Source organism: Paramormyrops kingsleyae, chromosome 4, assembly GCF_048594095.1.
Source record: "Paramormyrops kingsleyae isolate MSU_618 chromosome 4, PKINGS_0.4, whole genome shotgun sequence".
Lineage (NCBI taxonomy): Eukaryota > Metazoa > Chordata > Actinopteri > Osteoglossiformes > Mormyridae > Paramormyrops > Paramormyrops kingsleyae.
In genome coordinates this window covers 33,368,871-33,390,227 of record NC_132800.1, presented here as the reverse complement: position 1 = coordinate 33,390,227, position 21,357 = coordinate 33,368,871, and the positions used below count along the sequence as shown (strand labels likewise).

At 42.0% G+C, this 21,357-nt stretch overlaps 1 protein-coding gene across 6 annotated transcripts; it reads right to left on the bottom strand.

Moving 5' to 3' along the window:
• On the bottom strand, window positions 1-21,097 carry gjc2 (gap junction protein gamma 2). Of its 6 annotated transcripts, none has more exons than XM_023815767.2 (3): window positions 21,011-21,097; window positions 17,783-17,869; window positions 1-4,383 (listed from the first exon to the last, which is right to left on the bottom strand). In XM_023815767.2, exon 3 carries the CDS (start codon window positions 4,361-4,363, stop codon window positions 3,104-3,106), a length of 1,260 nt encoding a protein of 419 aa, XP_023671535.1. In that variant the 5' UTR covers window positions 4,364-4,383; window positions 17,783-17,869; window positions 21,011-21,097; the 3' UTR covers window positions 1-3,103. The 6 variants fall into 6 exon arrangements, with proteins under 6 accessions (XP_023671535.1, XP_072567283.1, XP_023671534.1 ...); XM_072711182.1 differs by lacking the exon at window positions 21,011-21,097 and adding an exon at window positions 20,258-20,433 and having other exon boundaries at window positions 17,783-17,872; XM_023815766.2 differs by lacking the exon at window positions 21,011-21,097 and adding an exon at window positions 20,258-20,433 and having other exon boundaries at window positions 17,779-17,869.
• Window positions 21,098-21,357: the final 260 nt, after the last annotated feature.

The window sequence follows — 21,357 nt, the reverse complement described above, 5'->3', positions numbered from 1 at the left end:
TACATTATTACTGTTTTAATCAAAGTTTGCAATTTTAAAATACAGATCAGACAAAGAAAGTGCTATATTTACAAACAGAAAACAAGGTGACCACACACGTTTTATTCAGACATCAGAAGACGAAATTATCTTATATTAGCAATTTATTATTTACCATCCTACTTAAATGTGGGAATACATTTCATATTGAAAGAAAAAAAAACTCGGTAAATCAACACAAAAGCTAATTGTTCTCTTCAGGACATTGAATATGTTAATGATACATGCTGCTGGGTGATTAGCGATTCACTATCAATGCATAGATAAACTCATCATGAACTTTCAATGTCCTTGTAAATATGTTTCAGTTGAATATCTACAATTGTAATACTGGGTAAGGCACACTGCTGGAGCTACACAATCTGCTTCCGACTGTTTAGATGTGATGTCTCTGTGAAGTTTTGTTGTTCCTGTAGTCTAGATTTGAAAGAGCCAAAAGTAGTAAAAAATAGTTGCTGTAGTACAAATCGATTTTCCATAGCAGAAAGCTAGAGAACCCAAATGTACAAATATACTGTCCCTCTCAGAGAAACTGTATTCTTTTCGCAGTACTGTGACACGTACACATGATGTGACACGTACACAGAGATAAGGAATCCTATCATTACTAAGTGGAAGGCTCCGTGATATTGTCTTTTACTTTCTGACAACTCATGATATGCTTTGTAGGCATAATGTTATTGGAACACAAATTAGCCGGTGCTGTGAAGTAAAACCTGCCTCAGTACTCTGCTAAATGAATCAATGTAGGCTTAAATGTTGCTCTTCAATCGGTATCTTATACTATAAATCAGGGTTATTCAACTCACGGTCCTCGAGGTCCGAGCACTGCTGGTTTTCCAGCCTTCCTTTACCTGTCAGTCAGGTGTGAAGCCACTGACCAATCAGAATCAGTAATTATTAAACAACTACCTGGGAGAACTGAAAACACGACCTGGGTTTGGAATCGAGGTCCAGAGTTGAAGAACCCTGCTATAAATGCTGCTGCAGCTGCACCATTGATGAAAAATGCTCAGAAAATACACATTTTCCACGAATGAGTATGGCACATACATGGAGTCTATGCTCACCACAGCCTGAAACTTTTCCTGCTGGTACCAGTTGAACCTTTGGTCTCTTACAATAACCACCCACTTTAGCAGCAGGGGTAAGTCTCTTTCAGCTACTCAAATACGTGTCATGTTGAATTGAGAATTCAGGTTGTACATTAAAGGACGTCATAAAAAGAATGTCTTTGGAAGCATATATGCTAAAAAAAATATATAAGAATATTTAACCCTATATGTTTATTAGAAGAATTATTGCTTTTATTTAATCACAGTATAATTATTATGAAAAAAAAAACTATGCATATCAAACAAGTCCATCAAAATACAACCAAGTCAAACACTTTCAGTTTAACATGTATTCACATACAGTAAGATAAAACAATTAAATAAATCCATATTACAGTTTCAAATGTTACAATGAAAATGTATCCTAAGAATGAAGCACTAGAGTGAGCTCATATACCAGCTGAGCCTCTTAATTTGAAAGCTACACATCCTCAGTCATTAATGGGGTAAATGTCAAAAACTCGCATTTCCCTCTGAGTTTGCTGAGAAATTACCACAAAGTTCCTTTTGTCTTTCCATGCATATTAACTCACAATGTCTATTTTTTTTCAAAGCAGGCCTTTTGAAGGAGCTGTATTAAGCTAACTTGTACCAAAAACATAACATTTTGGGAATCATGTTCATCTGTCTGGTGTCATTCCTCTCCTCCAGTCATTACCATGTGAAAGTAATAAAAATTACCTCTGGAAGGACATTTGTACTGAAAATGTCAAGCTGCTTTGCTATTAGCAAATTGGCAGGGGGTTATTTTTTTGTTCTGTGAATGTTGCAAATCTATCTACTGTACTTGGTTATTTTTGATTCCTGTCTTGAGTTTAGTTTCAGAGTGGTCACTGGATCATTTATTAAAAATCTTCTGCTTCTTACTGCTTAGTAGTGAGCACTCACAGCATAAATAGTGAAGAGCCAATCAAATATTCTCCCCTCTTTGGCTAAAATAGAGTGCATAGACTTTTCAAGTGCATGAACAATTCTATCAACAATTCATATTAACAACTGGCCTAATACATCTGTATAGGTATAGATTCCATAAATTAGCAACACAGATTACAATTCATTTAATATTTAATACTGTATGTCAGTCAAATAATTTACAGATTATATAGAAGGATTTTTGTAAATCAAAGGGCTGTATGATTGATGAATTATAATACTGGCACTTACACACAAGTTGGTCCACAACAAGGCTGAAGGAAGAAGGCAGTTTGAGCTCTTTTTCTGCACAGAGAAGAGAAAATATGACTAAGACACAATATATGCTGAAATTTACGATTGACCATTCAAGAAAACTGCTGAGTTTTCATTTTCGAGGCCTGAAAAATTTGCACTTAAACCAGGACAAAGTTTGAAAAATGAAACGAGAGGGAGCTGTAAAGTATCCATTGTTGTAAATAATTGACATCACCCAAAGAAAAGACACAGGAATCTTGACAAGGCCTTGAACAATTAAGCCCCTTGGATTTGTGGTTATTTTCTTTGTGGCCAGTACGTGTAACACCTGCTGCCCCAAGGTTTACGTACAATATATTTATGTCAGTGCCAAGTTTCCATGAAAATTTCATCCGAACATCTTCTGAGCCATCTCAACCCTCTGCTCGGGGCAAACATGAACTGCAACGGTGCTGAGTTTGCAGGCCTAATTCCTGATGGTACCTTGCAGAAAGCCTAGCATATCGTCGCCTTTCTTTCGTCCGCTTCTCAACTTTGAGCACAGGTTTCTCACCTCTGATAACAGAACAAAGCACTGCTTTGTCTTTGGTTAGTTTGGGGAGAATTTGGTTCAAAAGACATTCAGTTAAGGACTGCTTAGCTCAACTGAAATGGAAAGTGAAAGTATCTTTTAATCCTTTATGACAGGCATGCAAGTCCTATCAAAGAATGACTCATAAGAAACTTAAATAACACAGAGAACATAAGTGAATCATAATCAGTCTGAATGCTGAGCAGTTTTAAATCCATACAGATGTCTTTCCGTTTTTTACAACCGTCCCTGTTTTTTCTGTGCTGGATTTGGGCCTGGCTCCTTGTTTTTCCTGCGCCATGTTGATGCGGTTTTGCTCTGCCATGGTGCCCCCTGAGGTAGGGCTGCTGGTCCTGGAGGGCTGTGGCTGGCCCTTGCTGTTGTAGGTCTGGAATGCCATGTCCAGTTGTTCTTGCGCCACACGGAGGTGCCTATGGAGACTGGCCAACTCTGAGGGGATGTTTTCATCTGGGCTGGTGCACTGCTGCTGCTGTGCCGCATTGGCAAGATTCTGCTCATGACTGATGAGGCCGTTGGGGACCGTGTCAGACTTGTCTGTCTTCACCACTAGATTGTAACCTGGGGGGGAAGCCGGAATGTTCCGGGTGTAGGGGTAGTTGTAGGAGGTCCGGGTGCCCTTGTTCCTTCGTTTGCGGAGCATGTCCTGGAACGAGCCGATGCCCAGGTGGGCCATCTCGCAGACGTTGAGCACCAGACAGAGGCAGCTGACCACATACATGATGAGGAGGAAGATGGTCTTCTCTGTGGGCCGAGAGATGAAACAGTCCACATTGTGGGGACAGGGGACGCGGTTGCAGATGTATGAAGGGTTTACCCGGAAACCATACAGCAGGTACTGGCCAACAAGGAAGCCAACTTCGAAGACGGCACGGGCGAGGAGCTGAAGCACATAGGTCTTCATCAAGCCCTCTTGCCTGATCTTGCGTCGGCCGTCATGTCTCTGCTGGTCCCGGCTGGGAAACACGGCAAGGTCGGGTTTAGGCTCCTGTACCTCGAGGGCATCTTCATAGATCATGGGCTCCTCCTCGTCTTCATCCTCCTCGAGCCCCTCTTCCATGGAGCGATTGGCGTTCCACTTGACGGCGGGGGGCTTCTTGCGTGAGCGCCGCGGCCTCCGGCGTTCGTCCTCGGAGACGCGGGCGATCTTGTGGATGGCGTAGCCCAAGTACATGACAGACGGGGTGGAAATCATGATGATCTGGAAGACCCAGAAACGGACGTGCGAAAGCGGGGCGAATGCGTCGTAACAGACGTTGTCGCAGCCCGGTTGTTTTGTGTTGCACGTAAACTTGGACTGCTCATCCGAGTAGATGGACTCGCCCCCCACGGCCGTCAGCACGATGCGGAAGACGATGAGCACCGTGAGCCACACCTTCCCCACGAAAGTGGAGTGGTTGTGGATCTCTTCCAGGAGGCGTGTGAGAAAACTCCAGCTCATGTTGGACATAGGGACTGTTCAGATAAGACCTGAGGAAGAGAAGAATGTGGGACTCATTAACGACAGATAAGACGCTTACTGTAACTCAGCCAGCCATTCGAATTACACTTTCTTCATGATAGATGTAGATAAGCTCTGGCTTCGAAGAACTTGCTTTATATTTCAGAAAGGTATGAATACTAGGTGTTATGGTGCTTCAGTGGTTAGTGGTTTGTATGTTGTACTGCAAACAAAATTTACCATCCAGTACCAATAAAGTAACTTGAACTTGAACTTGTATCCTAGTCCTTGTGCTGTGCTTGTGAAGTTTGCATATCATGCCTGTGTTACTGTGGGTTCCCATTTGGGGAGTTGGGTTCCTTCCTACAGTCCAAAAAGATCTCTAAACTGCTGTCTCTAAATTGCTTTGCGTTGGACAGGTATCTTTTCCAGGGTGTAACTTGGCCTTGTGTTCTGTCCTGCCTGGGAAGTGCTCCAGAGACCAGGACAAGTGTTAAAAGATGGATGGATGGATGGATGGATGAGAAAAATATTTTTTGTCTTCTATATATCATCTATGTTTATTTTCAAAATGCAATAAATATGATTAAAATGTATATTCTAATAGTATTTTTAGTTCTAATACAAACAAAAAAGCTGTATTTGGAGCAAGTTTACAGAATTATCTTCCGCTGTAGATTTCTGAAGGGGATTCCGGCACCGGATAATAATAATCCAATTAAGCTCTCAGCATGCATTCCTTGCAGCGTTGAAATGCGAACAGACTCACTAATTAGAATCATTCTTACTCAAGCATGACCTCCCTGGCAATGACTTGTTCAGAAATTAAATCACAGTAACCCCTTCACACTCAGGCTCAGAAATTAAATCACAGTAACCCCTTCACACTCAGGCTCAGAAATTAAATCACAGTAACCCCTTCACACTCAGGCTCAGAAATTAAATCATAGTAACCCCTTCACACTCGTGCTCAGAAATTAAATCACAGTAATCCCCTTCACACTCACGTATATGTCAGTTTTGCAGTTTCAGTGAGTAGGCTGTGAGTAGGCCATGAGTAGGCTGTGAGTAGGCCATGAGTAGGCCGTGAGCAGTTAAATGGAAATGTTATCTGAGTTTGCCGAAAGATCACAGAAACTCGCAGACAATGCACAAGCTGCAAACAATACTGAAAATGATTTGGATTGCATAAGATCATATGATATATAAATAGTAGTTTTATAAAATGTTTATGCAAGTATTTACTGTATCGTTAATATCAAAAGTCTTGCCTTGGGGAACTGGCCACACTCAGGTGTTAGCTACCTTTGTGGAATCTCGTGTTTCTTAACCTGTAAACTCCTCAGTACCATTAATTTAGCATTTTTAATAACGTAGGACACTAAATAACTGAAATGGTTTTACAGGGAAGAGCGGCAGGCAATGCTAGGCCAATTCCACTCATCCTGAGTGTTTAAATTTCTGATCTGCCCTCTTCAGGAAGAAGTTTCATATCCAGCTGTATAAATGACTGAAACATCTCCTACGAAAGCTAAACAAACATGCGGAAGCTTCACTGAAATACGTACCATATTCCATGGTACAAGTATAGGCAATATTAATAAGCAGGTTTCCATTACTGTTTAACACAGTACAACCTCGCAGTGGAAATGCAAGATGGACGGAAGACACAGTAGAGCCACCTGTTCTTACCTTGTTCTACCCACCCGAACTTCCCTGTTTGTCCGATTACATTTTTATCTATAATATACGAGCACTTAAATTCATTAAGGTCTATAATTAGAAGCAAGACAGAAACGGTGCCGGTGACCTTGTCATGGGTTAAAAACCAGGCTTATTTTAAGCCGTTGACTTTTCTCGCCTGATCAACGAAGCTGGTCCCCATTTCTCATCAAAACATTTCATGCCGCTGTTTATTTTGCGGAGTCTTCCCAGGCCAGGCCCTTTGCCGGTGAGCTGTAACAAAAACAATGATCTTACTAAATGCTCGACCGAAACCTTCCCAGAAGGCTGCTTTAAGGGTCTGCTCCCTCCGTTGGTTTCAGGAACAGTGGGGAGGGATAAGGCGTGATATTGAGCAGGGTCACGCTTACAGAAATACAAGTTACAGTCACACTATAAGGACAAAAGTATTGGCACGCGCCTCTTATTCACAGAATTCAAGTGTTTCATTCAGACCCATTGCCACAAGTGTGTAAAATCAAGCACCCAGCCACGTAGTCAGGTTTAGAAACATTTCTGAAAGAATGGGTTAGTTCTGAAGAGCTCAGTGAATTCAAGTGTGACAAAGTCATACGATGCCACCTTTTCAACAAGACGGTTCGTGAAACTTCTTCCCTTGATAGATATTCCACGGTCAACGGTAAGTGGTATTATTGCAAATTGGAAGCATTTAGGAACAACAGAAACTCCACGTAAAGTAACAGAGCGGGGTCGCCGAGTGCTGAGGCACAGAGTGCGTCAATGTCGCCAACGCTCTGTTGACTCAATAACTGCAGAGTTCCAAACTTCCCCTGGCATTAACTCCAGCACAAAACCTGTGCGCTGGGAGCTTCATGGAATGGGCTTCCATGGCCGAGCAGCTGCACGCAAGCCTCACATCACCAAGCGCAATGCCAAGTGTCGGATGCATCGGTCTAAAACCGCCGTAAAGCAAGATCTGTAAAGACATGGTTGGGTGAGTTTGGTGTGGAGGAACTTGCCTGGCCTGCAGCGCCCTGACCTCAACCCCATTGAGCACCTTAGGGATAAGCTTCAATGGAGATTGCGAGTCAGGCCTTCATGTCCAGCATCAGTGCCTGACCTCACAAATGCTCTTCTGGATGAATGGACAAAAAATCCCACAGTCACACTCCAATAGCCTTCCCAGAAGAGCGGCAGCTGTTATAGCTGCAAAGGGGAGACCAACACCATATTGATGCCTATGGATTTAGAATGGGATGTCATAGGCTTCTGTAGCTGCAATGGCCAGGTGTCCCAATGATTTTGTCCATATAGTGAATATTACATTGTATTTACATAGCTGACATTTTTATGCAAAACAACATACAGTTGACAAAGCAGGGTGAGACGGCCCCTGAAGCAATTGGGGTTAAGGACCCTGCTCAGGGGCCCAACAGTCACATCACTCTGCCACAATGTAGCCATGTTGCCGTGTTGCACCTCTGCTTTTTCGTATTTCTGTTCTTTACTGCGTCTCATTTATTACGTAATTATTATATTGTTTTTATTACTATTACAATTTTTATTATAGTGTTATTGTAGCGGAGTTAATCACCTTATATTTCACTGCAAGTTAGCCTGATTGTGTAGCCTGCATGTGGCAAATAAAATCCCGGGGATCCAACCCTGGGATGTGAACCTACGACCTTCCGATAACTGGCAAACTGGTCTAACCTGCTGAGCCATACACACCACAGTGCAGGAACGAAAGCAAGTAAACAACATGGCCAATGTCTGTCATACAGTGTCTCCCATGCATGTTACGGGGCCTCAGGGTGATGTCATTCCTCCAGCCCCACATCTCCCATGTTTCTCCGCAGCACAAATGTTTGTAAAACCTTCTCAGGCTTTAGTTGCACTTGGGCAACATTTGCATACACTGTGCGGAGCCCTGGTGTGGCTTCCTAACGCTTCTTCGTTTAAAGAAACAAGGGCTTTGGGTATAAACAAAGCAGTCTTTTGGCCTTTACAAATCCAGAAAAGTTGGTTAAAAGGATGGAGGGATGGTCACCGAACAAGCGTTTCCTTTTCTGTCTCGTACGGGCCATTAACGATAAATACCGTCCTTATTTTTCTGGCTCTTATTTATGCAAAACCTTCCCCCCAGAAATTAATGAGAAGGACAGAGCCGTGATCATCATTTTCTAATCAGAAGGAGACAATGGGAACCAAACTGATCATCCTCTCTTTTTTTGGTTTGTCACCATTTTCATATTTGTTTTTTTCCCCCCAATTTTAAAAATTTCTCCTCCCTTGGGAAGTCTGACTAACCTAAAAGATACTTATTCCTTGCATTGCGTTTGTCAGGACACTCAGGGAACCGCATGAGAGAGGGCGATAAGTGCATACGCTGGAGCGTGTCAAAGGGATTCCCCGCAGCCGCGAGAATGGGTGTCAGTTCCATCAGAAGCAGACGCCGCGGAACCAGATCTCTTGGCAGTGAGCCAGTAACCAGCCTTGTTCTTTTCATCCGAGAGGATCTTCCAGTTCCATCAGTGTTCTGTGAGCTTCCTGCTCGAAAAGTGGCAGAACTTTGTCACAGTACTAAAAAGTCCAGGTGCTCATAGAGCCTAGAATAATATCCAAGAGGAATGTCAAATAGCCTAAATGAAAGCCAGTCGGATCAGAGACACAGAGGCAGCATCATAGTCAACAAGAGGTTCAAAGATTATTCGCTTATTTCATTCGTTAATTAGAAATGTCTCAGAATGTACAGCATTCAATTAAATTTGCTACTGTAGTTAGAGAACTGAAATATTATGATGGAACGGAGAACACTGCTCCAAAATTGCATTTTTGGACCAATTAGTGTCACATAAAAATCAGAATAGCATCACACCGAATTGAAAAGTGCCTTGCAACAAAGGACTGTCTCACAACAAGGGCTGAAACGGCCAAATGACTCAGTGATGTCACAATGAAGCTTATAGGCTGTCACATCCCACGTACTTTACACTTATGCACTTTACAACTATTGTGGTTTATTTTTCAGCACAGCAAGTGCTGTTTATGTTAGTGTTGTGAAAAGAAGCATCTGTTTTGTGACTCTAATGATGGGTTTTTAAATTCACACATTGCAACATGAATGGATGTGTTTGCAGTCATAGTTTCTCTCACGTAGTCACCATGGTTACAGACATTGCCATGCTATAAGTCATACCACGGATTCCTTGAGTTCCCTGTCGTAAATGTTACACAGCAATCCTCACTGCTTATACGATGTTGTGTGTGATGAAGGAAGCTGCCTCTCTTTGCATACTCTGTGATACTCTATTCCCCCTGACTTTAAAAAGGAAAGTAAGTTATCTGTGCAAAGTAAACAGCAAACATTTCATTCTGTGTTTCATCGGGTCTAGTATCTGATCTTCCCTACAAATATGCATGCAAAATATGCAACTAATCTGTCACATACACCTCACCTTTCAGGTTAGGCAGCATCAAAGGAAAACTACTTTTCAACAAATCACCCTGACATAGAACTTTAATAACGGACTGCAAACTGTCCCCTTTTAAAGTAGTTAAACATTCTTCCATCCATCCATCTTCCAGCTGCGTATCTTAGTCAAGGTCAGGGGGCTAAATATGCAGCAGTCAAAATATTAGTTTTGAAACTCTGTGGTCTTTACAACATGACAAGGAACCCAAACTCTTCCGGACACTTGAAAACCTGCCAAGTAATATGTATTTAAATAAACGAAAGTTTTTCCTTTAATTAAAAAATATATATTAACACGTCCAGTGGCTGACCATTTCATTTAGACGCTATTCCTCGAAATTATTTCAAAAGTGAGATTGAGTGAATGGAATGAGCAGTTTAGCATTAAATTAAGTTATTTCACTATTACATATTTGATGACTGTACATATGAAACAGCTGATATTGAAGTCTGATTAAAGAATGACTCTTTTTGTCTTCTTTCTTTGCTGGACGTCCCTGGTAAGGTTGAAGATTTGCTGTAAACTACAGACCATTTAGTGAGCATTTCCCATTAAATGTGGCATTTATAAAAAATATATGTATTTCAAATAGCGCCAAACATGTTACGTATTTTATCGAAATGATAGCAGATACGATTAGTAAGTTTGTCTAAAATACATTTCATCTAAAAAAACAACTTGCAAATGAACTCCGAAGTATACTTTGAGACAGCCTAAGAATCAACAGCATTTACTGAATATTCCCCGAAAAAAAAATCAGATTAAAGATTTTTGTAGTTTTAATTTTAGTAAAACAGCATAACTAAGCAAAGATTCGCCTCAAGTTCAAATCATTTTTTTTCTAACAAGTCAAAAATATACAGAAAAGACTCCAGAAGTTTATAAAATGAATGACCTATTGTAGAAATTCATGATTTTTTTAGAGCCAAAACAAGCGGATGTTCCAGACCTCTAATCTCAGCAACAAAGTAAGGAAATTCAATATGGAGGTCTTCAGAAGTGCTAGAATGTCTTCAATTAGATGCTTGCTGAACGGGGTATAGACTTCCGTCCATCCGAAGGACCGGCTGCAGGTTTTCGGGAAAAGTCAAGAGGGAAGAAGCGCTCGAGACTCACGGTGTAGGGTCGCAGTCGCTCTCCTCAGCCTCAGCCCCCTCCACATCCTCGCCGCCGTGTCCTTAAATCTCCCCGCTTTCGGAGTAGCAGCCCCCAGCCAGCTGCATCGCGTCAGAGGCCAGTCAAGTGAGCTGGAGCGCCTCCACCAGCCAGCGAGTGGGGCTGCGGCTGTCCTCCGTCCTCCCTCTCGCCGAGAAGTCCTCTCCCTTCAGCACACGCCTGGCATTCTGCATCAGGTCTGGTTTCTATTATAGTGGTTTTTCTGCCCAGGAAGGGAGCAGAAGAAACATGGTGGGGGGAGGGAGGATCCTCCAGGCGACTGACCACAACTGGGAGGTCAGATGTGAAGATGGTTGGACGCAGAATTCAGACGCGTTCCAGACCGGCGATCCTGTTTGGCGACAGCGGTCCCGTTTAAAAACTGTGGTCTGTAACCATGAGCTTCCTTCGGTCGACGACCTGCTGTAAAGTTACAGAACGGCTGCTCAGGATTTTCAGGGGCTCCTGGTAATGTATGCGTGCACACACACGCACACCCACAGGGATCGTTCACCTTGAACCAGACCCTGAGCAGTAGACCAGGGATAAAAACCAAAAATCCCTCTTGTGTAGAGTGACTGCAGGTTTCAGGTGAATAATAAAATACTGTCCAGCGCTCAGAGCCCGTGCTTTTCTTTGAGGGGGTGGGGAGGAAGACGTGGAGGAAGGGCAGGAGAGAACCGTGGCTGGGGAGAGCCGTTCTGCTAGTGTGAACTCAACAGGTACGCTCCGTCATATTGCGTGTCAAAATATTTACGTGTTCCGTCCCAAAGAGTCTGGTTCCCTTGCCAGGCTGTGCACTGGAGCAGAACTGTAGCTGCCGTGTTTACATTGACGGTTTCTCATCAGGCAGACGGATACGGCTAAGGCTGACCAACATGAACACCCCCCCCCCCCCCACCACCACTGCTCTTAACTCACATGCAAACTCCCCCACCTAATCGTATATGCATTCTCATGTAATACACTCGTCAATACCACTCCTCTTGTAGTGCTGGGGTGGGGTGAGACGGCCAAGAAATGCTACATAGTCCACTGAGGAACATTTGTTTCAGCTAGACATTTTGAGGTTTGCAACGTGTCTAAACTGCTACGTGATCAGAAAGTACGGTATGCCAATCAGATAAGGTGTATCAGAACTTCAGTATGAAAAAACAGGTTGTTTTGCTAAAAAATCCCTCTTTACACCTTCTGGGGCTGAAGTGACCTGATCCATTTCATATAATTTTTAGAATACTTAAAGTTACGTAACATTTTTAACAAACAGACAATGCAAGAGAATGAAAATGATCATTCATGTATATTAATGAGCATAAAGAATGTCAAACAATTTTGGCAGTTTGTGCTATTATGCCATTTGTGATTTTATCTTGTGTTAAGCCCTTTTTATGGGCTGAAACCCCTTTCAGCATAAGTTTCACTGATTCCAGGGTTTATTTGTTGACTCATTTCATTCTTAAACACCCTGGAGTGTGAAATGTGAATGTAAATTTAGGAAAGACAGCTCTCTTGAAGCACAGGGATTCTGGCATTTTCTCTGTGATGTCGTTATACAATCAATCAGAGGACTGGAGCATAAGAAGGAAGAGCGTGGTGGAGATATGTGACCGCCATGTGAGATGACCTGTCTGATGCTTTGGGTGGTCACAGCTAGATGTTCCCCTACAACACTGCCAGACAGGCCCCAACACGGGACACACGGCACCCTACTGACCCTGTGCCATTTGCTAGCATGAAGCTAAATGATAGCATAATTATTTTTCGGATGCCCTTGTTCGCATTCCGAAACACGTCTGGTCCAACACAGAGATGCAGTACTGAATTCTCAGCCCTGCTGGTGCCAACTCCATGTTCATCTCTGAAGACAAGTCAACTGAAGCGGATGGAGCCCGCAGGGTTATATAACAGGCCGAGTGTGGCCTGTCGGTCCAGCGTGCCACGCCAGGCAAGCAACCAGCATCTAACAGCCAAACGCCGCCTCAAAAATCCTGGCGCGCCAGGAAGACCGAAAGGGCAGCCCAAGAGCTGCAAGGGTCCTCACGTCAGCGTTTGCCATGCCGGTGTTTTTATGTAGGAGCCCAAGCCACAAGCTGATGTCAACTTCACCCTGGAAACCGGCTCATCAGTCATGACACAAGTCTGGGTTCATTCTGGAAACTGACAACAGAGACATAAGGGAGGCTTCAAGACGTTCACCCAGTCCGGCGTATTGCCCCGAGATTATATGGCAGTTCTGCTAATTGTCTGCATTTTTATCAACTTCATTACGTAGATTTATGAAATTCAAAACTGCTACGTGACATATGTTAAAGTGTACAAAATCCCAAACACACATGTGACTTGGTACGGACTTTCCCTGTTTTTGGAAAATTTCAATTCTGGGAAAGCTGCCCTATGTTATTGGCTAACTCTGGCCATCAGCTGTCAAAATTTATCTGCATTGAAAAGCGTGGGCTTTGCTTCCCTACGTACTAAATCTCAGCACAGGTTTATGAGCAAAAGAGCTTTCAGCTGTAAGAAAGTAGCTTTATATATTAGAATTTATACCATCAAAAATGTTAAAACAAAGAACAGCTATGAGAAAAGTGAGGATGTCTCATATAAAAATAGAAACTAATTATACCATTTTAGATGGCCACGACTGTACAGTGACCCCTCACTGTTTGGTAACTATTTTTGGAAAAAAAGTTTTTAGAATACCTGCATACCTTAACTGTATAAAGAAAAATAATTTTATTTCACAAGACCATATAAGATGTTAACAATGTCACTGTTAATAAGCAACCACAATCTCTTTACAATAAATATATTAAACAGTAAACATTCCAACAAACACACATACTACTTAGGGCGGGAAAGGATAGAAAATCAGTATTACAAACTCCATAACACTAGGGGGCGCACAATATTTTTGATGCGGTAGACCCACATCAAGCACAAAAAAACTTATTGTGGCAAGTAGTTTAGTTATTTTAATAAATGACATGACAGCTATTACAATGAGGGTTACTCTCTTTATTAACAACCACTACAGGTTTAATACAGTAGCAGCACAGATATGGAAGCCATTGATTTCCACGACACTTTCCACGACACTTTCCACGACGCATTCCACAGCAAACATTACACAGTTGCGACATTTACTAATATAAATACACATATTTCGCACTATTTAAAAATATGCATGGAGTGATGCAAAGTATGGTGGTAATTGCTGACTAATGCCTCTACATCGGATCATGTCAACTAATGGAGGACAGCGGGTGGGATCAGAACAAACGAGAAAGATCGCCTCGGGGAAACGGTGATCACTGTTCATGCTAAAACGACATCGATTCTCTCGATTAGGTTTGAAGTTAATGGCGGAGAAGCAGACAAGTCACGCCATCTGCTGTTGTATATGTATAATGACATTTAAATTCCAGTCCTCCAATAAAAGGCGACCCCAGTTTTTAGATGTCATTTTTTGAGGGGAAAAAAATACTTATGCTCTTATGCTCAAGCCAGTGTGGTATTTACAAAACAGAAGTAGGGTAAAAGCAAGTTTACAGGGTTTAGATCTCTACAATAATATTGGGGCATTTGCATATATTTCAATACATAGTGCAACATGTGGAGAACTGTGATTCGTTTAAAAACACAAATATCCAAATCATCCAATAGGGTGACATGCTTGAGAGTGACAGTTCAGGAAATGTAGATTCTTGAACCCAATGCAATTAACATTGCAAAATAAGCTAGATAACATATGAACAAGAATAGATCATTCTGCAATCCACTTTTGACCCTTAAGTCATGAAATATATAAATAATAGACATTTGCATAGGATTACATGGATTACAATATAACTCATAGCAACAAATTGTAAATAACATAGTTTTTAATGTTTCAAGAAGCATATTTGCAACTATTCATATACAAGTAATCAAAACATGCCAGAGATCAATAAAAAGTCCTTTCAGCATTTCAGTCTTGCATCAGCTGTTCGCTGTTATCAGCTGTTATCCCATTTCCACGCGTTCAATGTCCTAATTTAGGATCAACAGTCTCGTCACAATAGACTTTCACAATTCTCTGCATCAGACTTCCAGCCGAAGGTCGAGTATCAGCGACTATTTCTGCAAGAATTCTCGCCTTGCAGCCACTAGAAACACTCAAGCTAATAGCTCCTACCTGTTGAGACTTATGATAAATGACTTTCGAAACATGTCATCTGACACACAGCTAAGGAGCTTCGCAAGTCAGCCATGCCTTTCTCGCTCGTGCCATGCCCACAGAAGGTAAAAAAAAAAGGAATTTATAAGAAACAGATGCCGGTCTTTCCAGGTAGTGATTCATCAGTGCTATACAGTTGTTGGGTGAAAGCTCTGAGATGCTCTCAAGCCAGATTTCAGACGTCCCCCCCCCCCCCCTCGCCTCGCTAATGACGGAAAGGAAATAAAGTAAGGGACAAGATAGATGGTCTGTCTGTGTGTCTCTTTCTCCCCCCCCCCTCTTCTTCAGGACAGGTCTGTCTTTGATGCTGGAGGACGTTCCCCAGCTCTCATAAATGGTAAAAACACTCCATGCCGATTTCCATACGACGCTGCGGAAAAGCGTCACTTGCGGAAGCCGGAATGGGTTGACGGCTGGTGCTAAGTGTCTCCTTCGTTATTGTTTCATTGAAGAAGAGCGCCTGATGGACACTCGGCGTTAAACAGCAGGGTTCCTGAAGCGGTAGCCCGTCTGCTCACACTTCAGGCAGGTCCACGTCCTATGGTTCACTACAGATGGAGTGTGCATTGTGTGTGTGGGGCCTACGGACCAGACCTACAGTCGTCTCCCTCCCTTTTGCTTTTGTGGATCACGGCATTTGGCAGCTCAGCGTACATCATAGAAATTAAGGCCACATGAAAATGTGAGTTAAACTCCAGAGAAGCTCAGAAGTTTTCAGTGACCTGGGTCAGCTCTATGACTATTGCATTCTGAACCATACCGTTGCATTATCATGATATGCATGTCAATGCACGGTTGTAGTGTTCATGAACATTGCAGAACCTGCCCTTTCTTCTACTGTCCTTTCTTACAGCCAGTTCCTTTTCTTTACACTTTAATCTAATACCGCCGGACACCATATCATAACCATGTCACACCACAGAATTCCAAATCAATATGATTACCAATCCAATGCGTATTGTTCGGGATATGAGTCTATTAAAATGTGACACATTGGACTGATGTTTTTATTTCGTTTGCCACAGTCAATCTATGATGGTAAATCTGAAAGATGTTCCATATTAATTGCATGTCTGTATCTTTTATAAACGAGAGCATTTAACATCTGAGGATAGTAGACCAGTAGCTCTTGTACCATTTAACTTGCCATACCTTTATTAGGGGTTATTAATTTAAATATAACGGAACTGCAATAATAACCTTATACACAGGTGATTCCCTTTCCTGTGGGTTAGAAATACTTTGACTTATCAAACATCCCTCCCTATTTTCCTAGTGTCTTAGAAAACAGCGCAAAAATCGTCATCAGTATTGTGAATCGCAAATCAGCTAAGTTTAATTCACACCCAGGCTGCCGTTAATTGTCATTTTCAAGGTCCCAGACAGTAGATCATCCACGAAAGGCTAAGGAATCTCTGGAAGTTTTCGTTTTCATTTCTGACTGTCTGTCTAGAGAAAGAATCAGTTTTTAATGTCACTTACTGAGACGCTTCAGAACCGCTTAAACTCTGACAGTAAGCAGCAGTAATCTGTTATTGGGTCAGAACTCTTACAGTATAAACGGTTTATTTAATTAGTTATTGAGAGGAGGGGATGCGATCCTGAATCCTACACACAAGTGGAGGGGGAGGAGGAAATCAGCGGGCTTCTTTGTGTCGGAACGTCTCACACAAGCTCAGATCTGTGCTCTGGAAAAACACTGAGGCGAGAGCGCCCTCTTGCCATTCATCCAGGAGGAAGACGAGCACTGCTGCACTTTGCTTGAGAGTTTCACTTCTAGACGTTTCACCCCTAACCCTAACCCATCTGTTTCTGATCGCAACGGCTTCACGGGCAATTACCAGCCGACCAAGCTGTTCACCGGTCATGGTATCACACTACTAGTGGGAAGTTTAGAGCTCTCTTGTTTGGAAATTAATTTAATAACCATTAAACGGCAAGTAATACACGGACAACTGGCAAAAGTATGTAGTATGATGCACTGCAACCTATACATAAAAACATTCTGTTTCCACAAAATCCAACATCAAATTATCTTGCTGTCGTATACTGACAATATAAATGGCAATATAGCAGATACCCTTGTATTCATTAGGCTGTCACCCCCTGCTAGCTGACGATGAAGACTTCCCACTTGGCACAGCATGCAGACAACTGAGGAAAGCAGGTTTGCTACTGCAAGCCAGGGACAAACCACCATATACAGTATCTAGCAAGTTCTTACAACGATCAGCAATATCAGCAGCAGAGTCAGGGACTTACACAAGATGCTCAAACATTACTTATGTGTAGTATATACAGTACATACAGTCCTGATATATGTGCAAATAAGGAACATTCTACTTGCAATTAGCATCCCTATATATACAACCAAAAAACCCAGAAATTAGTAACTTACGTAGCTGATTGAATGCCTGACATGATTATTGTACATTGTTTAATTAATGATATGGAAAATGGTTGGATTCAGATGTTAGTGAATTTCCATCTCCATAATCTCTATCAGAATAACTGGGATAGCCCTACTCCTAAGCAATTAGAAGATCAAACGTAATAAAAGACTGAAAAGACCATTAGGAATCCATACTCTGCTAATAGTTTTACGGTAAGTAAGCATATTCCACACCTTCTATTAAAAACACCTCACATTCAAAACCAGCAAAGCCTTAAGCAATCTCAGGCTTTTCATAGAGATATTACACTTCTTAAAACCTATTGTTAAAAGAATCTGTACACACACCACCTTTCAGGTTTAATCTTAAGGTACTACAAAGCATCTACATCTCCACAGTGAAAAGAAAATGAGTTATAAGAAAGAGAGAATGGGATCACTTACTCCACAACATCTCCCACACCACACTGGCCATCTCACACAGAATGGGCTGAGAACTTACCTACCTTACCACAGAGAGAAAAACAATGCCTCTGTTTTACTTCAGAGGATCCTGGGATGGCTTCCGGATCTCGGCCTGGCCACGCTGGTCCCTGCTCCGAGACGGGGGAGACAATGGGTCGTTATCCATAGAAAATACCCTCACCACCAAGTACAGGGCGAGCACTCTGATAGTGCAGCCCAATGCTGCCATTGTTCCTTCCCAAGGACCACCTCCCTGCCAGAGGTCTCGCCGCCCGTTTGGAACAAAACTTACGATTGATCGGCCTTTCATTCATTGGGATCTTCGCTCAGAGTCTCCCATGACCTCTTGGGCCCATATGACTTCACTGTCTTCTGCCTGCACTGATACATGCCACTGCATTGTAATATACGCCAATACCTGATTACTCTGTTAATCTGTCTCGATCTTCCACCCTCAAAGCAGGCTGAATGCACTGAACCTGAGGGGGGTTAAAAGGAGCCAGGGTGGGCGACCCGATGGCGTGAAGGGGATGCCGCGAATGGAACTCGGCACCAATGCCCAAAACGACGGCAGTGCTGAAGCACCGGATGGAACCCGACATCCCCCACCCAGCCAGAAAGCTGGAATATCACAGCTGAGCAGGTTTCTCACTGCGATTCACCCAGCACAGCAGAAGAGGACCATTTCACCGACCATTACTACTTCAAATTTCTTATTATATTGAACACATTGAATACATTCTTTGGATGGAAAAAGGTAAAAGTAAAACAAAACCTGACTCCAAAGCTGTATTTTAAATTCACTTCCTGGACTGGATGGAAATGAAAAATGGAAAGAAATTTAGTCCAAACTAACCTATGTTTGACAACGAGATAGACAGCAGCCCAGCTGAACACGAGTCATACCTCCCATCCATTCTCCCTTCTACTGACCTCTTCATCAACTAAAAGACATAACCTCCTGTACTGTATCATCACCCTGCAGAACTCTGCTTATATTCCAGACTCAGAAATGTCTTATTTCAGCGTTCATTCCCACAATGCACTTGGAACTAAAATGATACCCAGTGTCACACATACCTAAGGCGACTGCATAAACATTGACCCAGCTCAAAGCTGACAGACTAAACTACACACCATAAGAAGACTAAAGAGATCTTAATCTGAGAGACGGACAGAAAGGTCTCAGTTGTTATGACTTTAATGTCAACAGGAAGAGCGAAAGACAGACTGGGACAGATTTCTTCAGGACTCAAGTGCGTTGGTTATCTGGGCCTGCACATATATTATATAAAGCACCTCTTTGCCATGGTACGCTGTAAGGGTTGGATCTGGTAAGAAAAGGGGCTCACATGAAATCCGAACTGATACAACAACAGCCTGTCAAACATCTCCGCCTGAAAAGGAGTCCCAGCAGATACATAAGAAAATACAAAACTATGAAGCTTTAGCCTAAACAAACATTACACTTCTCCCTCTTCACAAAACAATGTTATCTTAACCCAATAGTAGTAGTAATTCTTCATGTATTATTATGTATTATTCGTACAATCCTTTTACAAAATAACCCATAATCCTAAAATGTATTCCATAAATTACATGAAAATAAATAGGAAGAGTGGAACTCAACGCATTTTATACTATAGGTTTTTGCTTTTGCCTTTCTGCGCAAGATATACATTAAGTGCCCTCAGCAAATAATTAATGCAAAAGACAAAATGAAAAATTACATGCGCATTCTATTGTGAAGGGTTCGTGACTCCTAAACCATGAATATGTTGCGTAATGAGTATGATATCCTTCCCAAGTCTATTATTGTTGCCAAGTTCTTTTGTCATCTTTCCATCTACCTTGTGTGAGTTCATGAAAATCAAGCTCCAGAGAGAGAGAGAGAAAGAGAGAGGGAGAGAGAATAAAATAAAATGGTGCTGTCTTCACCATTATGGTGGTGTGTGTTTATGCCATTATCTGAACGATGTGCCATCCTACCAAAACAAATCTTTAAGCCTCAATGGTTGGTCCTCTTTCGCATACAGCCACAGGCTTATGCTGGGACAGTCTGGAAAACCTCTACAAAAGAGCCCTCCTCCATTAATCCATCACGGCTGAGGATCAATATGATCGGGTGGGTCTAAAAGAAAATATGCAGGATCGAGGTATCGCTGCAATTAGCGTGTCTGTTATGGTGCTCCTGGGTCCTGCACATTTCAGAGGAGTTCACCAAACGCCCATTAAAACCCAACCTAATTAACTCTGCAAGAACTCGTGTGAATAATTTACCAGCCATTATCAAAGATGAACAGTGAAAAACATCCTGAACTGTGTAACACAGAATATTCTTAAATACGGAGTCGTTAAGCGTTTCGCTTCAGCTGCTTAAATTCCAATCTAGCGATACACGGCATCTGCACCGAATTCCGATATATAACAATTATTGTCTTCTTTATATACATGATATTCACGACTTAGAAAAAAAAACAGCACACTTCACACTGACAACAAATATGAGTACTTACTACTCCCTTTGTCTTTATTGTAGATATAAATTGACCGTGAGTGTCAACAAAGTCAAATGGAAAGAAAATAGACAAGAGAGTATTTTTCTTCTCTGGGCATCAGTCGGGTATTGCATGCATTTAATGTAATATCAAATGGTTTGTTTTTCTTTCGGCGGGAGGGTGAATCAAGGCATTCCCCACTAACACAGAAAGTCACTTGGGAAGAGGATCACATCTGGCACATGTCCGACAACCAATACAGTGACGTCACAGGCGTCTAAGGACAATAGACAGATACCGACACAGAGGGACCGAGGTTTTAGGCTGTCCGCCTATCAGTCTATATACAGTATAGATATATAAACATGTGTAATATATACAGGTGCTGTATTCGCGCGAAACACCTGTTTCACACCGCAAGTGCAAATGATCGTATAATTAATTTTTTATTTTCTTATTTGAAAAGCAATCAAACGACATGCGTGAAAGAATTCTAATACAGATCTCCTACATCGAAAACAGACGAAAGAATAATGGAAATAATAAAATATCATAAACAAAATAACTGTAGATGGAAATAACTGTAAAAGAATTCCGGATGTAAAGTTTTGCATCTTAAAACGCAATCTATACAGAATAAAACTGAAATAATGTTTGCACGTCTTGGACCGATTCTTTCCGCTTTTTGTAGACTTCTCGGGTGCCACAATTTACAATTCATACTGCCTACCTCTAGAGGGCACTAGCGTGATATAAATATAGCTCAATTACCGGGGATGGCGCTGATAGCCTGGATCAGGGTCCGTGTCTTTTTATTCAAACGGCATCCCAGCATTTCTATAACAGAAAGATGTCCGAGATATTTTTCCTCATATGAAAAAGCTGTATAAATGATATCCGATACTGAATTGTATGCTTAACTATTTAGGTCGAGAAGGTCTGTCATCAGAACAGTTACATATAATTAGTGGGGCTTTTAGCCACTTACAGCGTGACAAAAGTCAATCTGTCTGACCAAGCTAAAGTCGGCAGACACTACGAGGCATTGTTCCAGAATGGAAATGTACGCTTAGTCCCAAACAATAGCGGTTAGGAAGACCCATGACTGACCACGCTGT

Coding starts and splice junctions, on each gene's coding strand:
- gjc2 (XM_023815767.2), bottom strand. CDS start 4,363: ATGTCCAACATGAGCTGGAGTTTTCTCACACGCCTCCTGGAAGAGATC.